Here is a 7,628-nt window from a genome sequence, read left to right on the forward strand (position 1 = left end):
GGACCTGGGAACATTACAGTTGCATTGCTGTCTATGCGGGGTCTGAGAGCTCTCACATGTAATCAAAAATATCTTAATTCGTGTTCCGAAGATGAACGAAGGTCTTGCGGGTTTGGAACGACATGAGAGTGAGTAATTAATGACAGAATTTTCATTTTGGGGTGAACTAACCCTTTAATCCAAAAGATCTATACTGAATGTCAGTTGCTTTGTTTCAGAAAATAACTTCACTTATGTTTACATTTTACATTCATTGATTTATCCAAAGCGATTTACCAACTGAAACATCATGAAGCAATTTGTCACAGAGCCAACAACATTCATAGTAGACTTCACAATGCCAGGTTTAGTAGAATCTATATTAGGAAACAAGCTAGAGTACAGGTAAAGTGTTATGTGATATTAACAAGCTATAAAACAAAGGTAGGCCTAAAGTTTTATGTGATATTAAGATTTTTAGTAGGGTACTTACGCTAATCCTCACTGTTCAAACATTGCGGGTATGCTTGGTAAAGCTTCCAGTTGAAAACATCTGGTATCAAGAAGCGTTTTACTTCAAATATTTACTGACAACGACGTAGATCCCCATCGAAGAGAGAGCTAGCGAGCGAGAGTATCCTTCATAGTTAAATATAGGCTACAGACTTTGAATGTTCATTTTATCTTGCGCGTTATTTTGTAAATTATGTTTAATAGGGCTTGATAGAATAATAATGTATTTATATTTCATCGCGATTATCTACTATCGTTGATGACCTTATAAAATGTTCTGTAAGTGGGTTTGTTTTATGGAGCTGTTCGTTTTTGTCTAACCAGTGTATCTTAAGAATTGATAGGCGGAACATTACGTCAATAGATTTGCGTGTGGGGGAGGGGATATGTGATTTCAATGTATTTATGTGCCATATTAATTGTACAATAAGCTGGGCTGAAACAACTGTCTTTTCAGGCCAAATGAGAAAAAAAAAAAACTTCTGTCAGTAGCAGGCGTAACTTATTTGGCAAATGTACTGGAGGAAGACTGATTCCCTCACATTATTTATGAAACCAATACACAGAGAGAATGGACGTGCCTGTGCATTAGGGGCAAAAGGGAGGTTCTAATTCTAACATGCATGTTTTTAGATTGACTATGAAGCTTCAGAGCCACTGCCTTTAGCGAACACAATGACACCGATGTACATAACAGCAGTGACCTCCCTCTTAAGAGAAGAGTTGCTCGAGGAAGTTCTACTGATCGATCTGTCAAGCTGGATCCTTTTGAATAAACCCCAAATTGCCATTGGGTAAAGGTAATCATGTGACATGACTTTTCGGTTCAATTTCAACTGAGTCTCCTAAATGCAATATTATCGATAGTAATCTATCCACACACAGGCATAATTAGTTATTATAAAATAATTTTAATGTAATTTTTTCTCCACATAGCCTGCTTATTTTAATAGAGAGAGAAAACTCGTAGACTTCAACGAAGCCAAACTTTCCATGCCCGCGCTCTCGGGGCGTGGGACAACAGGTTTGCAATGAATTACGAGTTTGAGCGTGAGACGGGTTTCATCAATAGTCAGCCATCGCTCGCGGAGTGCCTTACTTCTTTCCCCCCTGTTGACGACTTATTTCAGAAGTCATCAATCAAAAGCTCAGCGCGCACGAACCTTCACCCTCTTGTCCTACCTCCTTTCGAGCACACCATCCCAAGCTTGAGTCTCGGAACTCATTCACGCCATGCAGGGCCCCGGCACAGCTTAGATGGGGGAAGCCCACTACACGCCAATTCTCTGACCCCGGAATACCCGTGGATGCGCGAAGAGAAAACCAACAAGAGAAACTGTCCTCTTATACCAACCGGCTCCTTGACTCCTACAGCGGGAGTCATTTGCTTCTCTCCAAAAGGTGAGTTAGGAAAACCTAAGCGAAGAGAGATGGGGAGAATTAAGGTTATTAAAGGTCTGAGAGAAATTATGAGCATCGCCATACATCTGCACTATCATCTCCACGCTATTTGCCTCATATTATACTCATTTACGACTTCTGTAAAATGTTTGACTCTCTAGCTTAATTCAAATCAGTAAGGTCTTTATGATGTCTGACGTGTAATGGAGAATGATAGATTACTGTTGTGGTACAAGGGGCCGCTCGGGCATTCATTAGAAGATGGTAGTCGGTACCACGCACACACTGGTGATGCAGTTCGCGGTCTACATTTATTTATTTTTTTACTATAGTTTTTAGTTAATCAGTTTGTGTTATCACATTTTAGTTAAGTTTACATTAACGTTGCGATAGACAAATACTAGGTGTTGCCATCTCGCATATGTTTGACTAAGCTACATAATAAGTGTTCGTGTGTTCCTTTGTGGACTAATTTTTTCAGGCTCACCCGAGCTTCCCGAGGGCGGTTTGTCTAGTGGAGAAGGAGGTTCACGCCGCCTGAGAACAGCATACACAAACACACAGCTTTTAGAGCTAGAGAAGGAGTTCCACTACAACAAATACCTTTGCCGACCGCGCCGTGTGGAAATAGCGGCGCTTCTCGAACTTACAGAACGCCAGGTCAAAGTGTGGTTCCAGAACCGACGGATGAAGCATAAACGCCAGACCCAGATTAAAGACATCCACGGGGAGCTAAGCAAGACAACTGTCGGCGAGGATAATGGTGCACAGAGCGACGAGGACGCTTCGATTTGTGGCTTGAGTCATGGTAGATTAGATAAGAGAGTCGAACTCTTTTCAAAACGACCTGTCAACAGTCTCTGGGCAGTCCTGTAATGATAACGACATGCAAACTTTTGAAATGTTTTCTAACAGCTTTATGAAAAGAAGTCTAAAATATGTTTCCAGTCAGTCACCTACTGCTCTGGGCAAGGGGACAATAATATGCAGTAGTAACCGATGTGCCAGTTCGGACAATTGCGGTTCCCCGCATGTTATGGACATGTCTGTGCAGGATTTAAACTTTTTTTCGACCGACTCATGTCTGTCTGATGCAGCTTCGCCAGCACTGTACAAGTCTCTGGAAAGCCCAGATGATGTATCAACAGACTTTTATTTCTTTAAGGATTCTCTGACTACAGCTGATTTACAAAATGCAAACTACTGATTATCAAAGTGGATCAGGGAACAAATGTAAGGATAAATCAGGAGTTTTAAATGTTGATTTAAAAAAAAAAAAAAAATTGCAAGATGGGTGTAATTGACGCGATTATGATAACATATCGAAGGTAAGCTGTATAAACCCTGTGCGCTGTATTTAGTAATATAATGCATAGGCCTAACGCATTCATAACAGAAGTATTAGTTTAGAATATATTATTTTTATTTTTGTATCGAGTATGTTCTGTGCTGCTTATTTTTGTAAAAATAAACATACTTTCTAAATACAAATGTCAAGACAATATTCTGTTCTCAAATTAATAGCAATTGCAACAACTATTTCTAAGTATTTATTGCTTAGTCGCTACGAAGTTTAAATACATTATACCAATCATAACACTTCAAAAATAAATAAGTAAATTAAAACAAAACAAATTTACATTTACTCGATTCACGTCTACAATATTCTTTGCAAGCTATACAAAATGTTTGTCAAAAAAAGTTATTCAAATGTGTGTGAAATGTACATTGATTTGGTAATTTCACATTTTATGTTTCTCACTTGTTTGATTTCCATGCTGAAACAATGTTATAAGATGTTATGGAAAAATCTGTACTAGTTAGTTAAACCTCTGAATGAATGTGCAGAAATAATTACTTATGAAATATTATGTTGTCCATTTTGCACGATGCAAATTATTATAGCCTGACTGTATAATTACTCCTACTAGGCCTATGTTTGATATTATACATATTCATGTGTGCATTTTTCAAATGTTTCATTTGAAATGTTAAGTCACAATTTAAATCACAAAACCGTGTTCAAATATGGCTTCCTCGCCAGAGCTGGCTCTTTGTCTCAGACTCTTTTCTCCGCTCCGCGTGGGGAAATGCCGAGAATGTTTCTTTCCATAACTAACTCATAAATCAAAGTCTTTCAGGCAAGCTGACAGCACCAATACAATCACTGCATGTGAAAAGTCTGCCCAAATAAGTGTTTTCACTCACTGTTTATCATTAAGAAGATTTTGGTTCCTGAAGCACAACCCACGTGGACGGTTAATAATAATTCATTTTTATTGGCGTTTTAACATCCGACATTAGGATTACACAAAACACTCATAAACTACATATTTCATTGCGCGTGGCATACGCTATTTGTCTTAGTCTCTTTTAGTTTTTTTTTTCTTGTCCTTATATCCTGACTGATATAACGTGATAGAAATGGTTTATGAACTCTATATTAAAACCTTTTTTTCAGACATTTCTAGTATTAATAAAACAGTATTATAATCGTAATGACAAAAGCATATTTTTATGTTCACATATTTCTCACCCACATTTCCTACAGACCAAATATTGTCTTATGTGAATGTGACTGAAAATCTCTGCAAGACTTTAGGTGATTCTGCTTTTTAAACTTCAAATGTTTCGTAAAGTCACAATTTGCTTACATGCATTGGCTATCTGCTTTAAGGTTCTAATTTATACTGTGTTAATACTCTGACTCGCTACAAGATGAAGAATAGCCACAATAAACAAAACAGTAAGTGCATTACAACAGCTGTTATTTTTCTTGCCTTGTTTGTCAGGGGCCATGTTAAAAAAGGATGTTAAGAAGAGAGGATGAGAAATACTAGGCCGTCAGAAGCTTGTGGAAAGCGCCATTTTGAGGACAAAAAATAACATTGGACATCTCTAGTAAAATTTCCTTTTCATCCAGAGGGGGCGCACGTCCCCCCTGCTCAACAAAAGGCTGGGCAACTTCGGTCCTGGAGGGCCACTGTCCTGCAGAGTTTAGCTCCAACCTTAATCAAACACACGTTTTGTGTGTGGCCACTTTGTGACCACTGATAACAAAACATCTTACAGCAAAACAAGCAATATGTGACAAAGTTCTGTTTCGTTTTTGCTGGATGTTAAAATTTCCATAGGTTTTACATATAAATCGCTCATAGCAGCAATAACTCTACAATGGGCTATAGCACAGACTTTTTTATTAAGACTCAGCCTTATTAAATTATAAAACCATTCTAATGAAAAGGTAACCTATCCAGATAAAAAAAAATACAATCAGTTTTATAACCAGTGTATAATTTTTATACACAAAACCAACTTGACAAACGCTGATGACTATAGCCTAGTATCCTCACAAAGCAGCGCAACTGACGCAAAATATACAATAAACCAGAAGTTAAAAAAAAAAAAAATCATTCACTTTACATAATTGCCTGTGGTTTTTTGGAGCTCATCTTACCTGACGCATTTCTTCAACATATTTCCCCACACCAGTATGTTGCTGCCTGGACGCTGTCTGTGAGACAACGTCCCTCCTTGCTCCTTTCCCAGCGAATCCATCCTTTCAATGGGGGATAAGGTGGGCCTACGTCACGTTTATCGACAAGAGGTCGGCATTTACATAAGCCTGGTGTTTAACGACAACCTGTCAGTGCAAGGCCACTTAAGATCAAGATGAGACAGAACAACTGATCACTGGCTGACCCAGCCCACGTGACTGTCACTGGTCATTCATATCACTAGCGCGCGGACACTCCCCAATCCACGACTGATTGAAGGAGGCAGAAGGGTGGCTCGGCTCAACCCCGGGTGAGTGGTGCGACGCTAATCAGTCCCCGGGCCCAAAGATCTGTCAGTGTGGCAGCAGAGACGCCAAGGAAGATGCCACAATGAGCACATTCTTAGATTTCTCGGCCATAAGTGGTGGTGGAGATGGAGGTGGCGGGGGCTCGTGCTCAGTCAGAGCGTTTCATGGCGACCACGGACTTTCAACATTCCAGTCGTCGTGTGCTGTTAGGGTAAATAGCTGCAGTGGGGACGAGCGGTACATGTCCAGTAGATCATCACAAGACGCAATTAACCCTCAGCCACATCAAGTCGGCTCGTACCAGTCCCCCGGGACTCTGTCAATTAGGCCTACCTACAGCGCCCATCCAAGTTACGCGACTCAAAGTTTTTGCGCCGGATACAGTCACTATGCCCTAAATCAGGATGTGGACTCGTCTGTGAGCTTTCCCCAGTGCAGCCCCTTAGTTTACTCTGGAAATATTTCCTCCACGGTTGTGCAGCACCGTCACCATCGCCATGGTAACAGTAGCGGAAACGTTCACCTCCACGGCCAGTTCCAGTACGCCACATATGGTAATAGCTCGGATCAGGCAAACCTTACGTTTGTGGCGGGCTGCTCAAATCCGCTATCCCCTCTGCATGTGGCTCATCACGAAGCATGCTGTTCACCTCTATCAGATGGCGTGTCAACAGGGCAGACATTTGACTGGATGAAGGTTAAACGGAACCCGCCAAAAACAGGTGAGTAGCTGGAGAACTTTCACATGTCGAGGTCTAATTTACCATTGTGTTTTCCCCCCCGGATACAGTATTTATGCTACAAATGAAAAAGAAAACAAATACTGACTTGTTTGTTATTTGAACAATGTTGTGTAAAATTCTGGAAAACTGGTGTGATATAATTAAGTCAAGATTATGCTTGCACACACTCATTTATTCATCTATTTATCGTCTTTCTTCAGGGAAAGCTGGAGAGTATGGATTTGGTGGGCAGCCAAATACTGTACGCACCAATTTTACTACAAAACAGCTGACAGAGCTTGAAAAAGAGTTTCATTTCAATAAGTACTTGACTCGTGCAAGGCGGGTGGAGATCGCGGCTGCGCTTCAACTGAACGAGACTCAGGTGAAGATCTGGTTCCAAAATCGTCGTATGAAGCAAAAGAAGAGAGAAAAGGAAGTTTTTTTGCCCAAATCTCAGTCCGAAACGAAGGATGGTCACGAAAAACAGGAGGATGCATCCGAAAAGTCGCTCCCCGCACCACCCACTCCCTCTCCAACTTCCCCGACTGTTGATGCCTCCTCGAATTAAAAGACTATTTTCTTCTGCCAACCTGTTAATGATATTGCAGTACTGTTAGTGACTCTCGTGTCAAGGTTATTATCAAAATCATCATGTGACATCAGTGAAAGTATCATACAGAGACCAGTGCACATCTTACAGATTTTGATCACTCAGTATTTACATTTGCTACTTTGTGTTATTGAGAAATGACTCTTAATTGTCTTGGGCACCTTGTCAAGCACCCAGAAATAACAAGTTGCTTGTGCATTTTCGTGCACAGTAATAGCAAATGCTGCACTTTTACACGTTTTTGGTCAGACTTGCACCATTTGTCAAAATGCCTACCTCAACAACCAAAAGAAATGCAATATATTTAAGGAATGTATTATTAAGAGATACGAATCAATGGTACGTTTCGCCAGAGGCTTGTTTGAACATACTGACAACTTTTCTGGACTCTGCATAGTGTTAACCCTGATGTTGTGTATGTGTTGTGAGTTCTGCAACATGATGAGCAACTCTTTAAAGTTGTCATCCGATCGTACTGAGTTTTATCAGTCAAAGATGAAGACTCAAGTCTCCCTTAGAAACATGCTTTAGAAAACGATCAAGATACGGGTGAATTAAATGTGTGAATTAAAATTTCTCTTAATTAAAATTTCTT

General features: G+C 40.1%; 2 protein-coding genes across 2 annotated transcripts; both read left to right on the forward strand.

Annotated features, from left to right (window-relative positions):
- Positions 1-1,523: 1,523 nt before the first annotated feature.
- Positions 1,524-3,104, forward strand: LOC107710358 (homeobox protein Hox-A2a-like). Its single transcript, XM_016515109.1, has 2 exons — positions 1,524-1,893; positions 2,375-3,104. Exons 1-2 carry the CDS (start codon positions 1,524-1,526, stop codon positions 2,767-2,769), a joined length of 765 nt encoding a protein of 254 aa, XP_016370595.1. The 3' UTR covers positions 2,770-3,104.
- A 2,612-nt stretch (positions 3,105-5,716) lies between these two features.
- Positions 5,717-7,204, forward strand: LOC107710326 (homeobox protein Hox-A1a). Its single transcript, XM_016515071.1, has 2 exons — positions 5,717-6,420; positions 6,642-7,204. Exons 1-2 carry the CDS (start codon positions 5,781-5,783, stop codon positions 6,989-6,991), a joined length of 990 nt encoding a protein of 329 aa, XP_016370557.1. The 5' UTR covers positions 5,717-5,780; the 3' UTR covers positions 6,992-7,204.
- Positions 7,205-7,628: the final 424 nt, after the last annotated feature.

Source organism: Sinocyclocheilus rhinocerous, unplaced genomic scaffold (genome assembly GCF_001515625.1).
Source record: "Sinocyclocheilus rhinocerous isolate Xijiao unplaced genomic scaffold, SAMN03320098_v1.1 scaffold897, whole genome shotgun sequence".
Classification (NCBI taxonomy): domain Eukaryota; kingdom Metazoa; phylum Chordata; class Actinopteri; order Cypriniformes; family Cyprinidae; genus Sinocyclocheilus; species Sinocyclocheilus rhinocerous.

Excerpts from the sequence above, each read along its gene's own strand:
- LOC107710358 (XM_016515109.1), top strand. The coding sequence starts at position 1,524 with ATGAATTACGAGTTTGAGCGTGAGACGGGTTTCATCAATAGTCAGCCA. Across the intron at positions 1,894-2,374 it reads CATTTGCTTCTCTCCAAAAG|GCTCACCCGAGCTTCCCGAG; the intron begins GTGAGTTAGGAA and ends TAATTTTTTCAG.
- LOC107710326 (XM_016515071.1), top strand. The coding sequence starts at position 5,781 with ATGAGCACATTCTTAGATTTCTCGGCCATAAGTGGTGGTGGAGATGGA. Across the intron at positions 6,421-6,641 it reads ACGGAACCCGCCAAAAACAG|GGAAAGCTGGAGAGTATGGA; the intron begins GTGAGTAGCTGG and ends GTCTTTCTTCAG.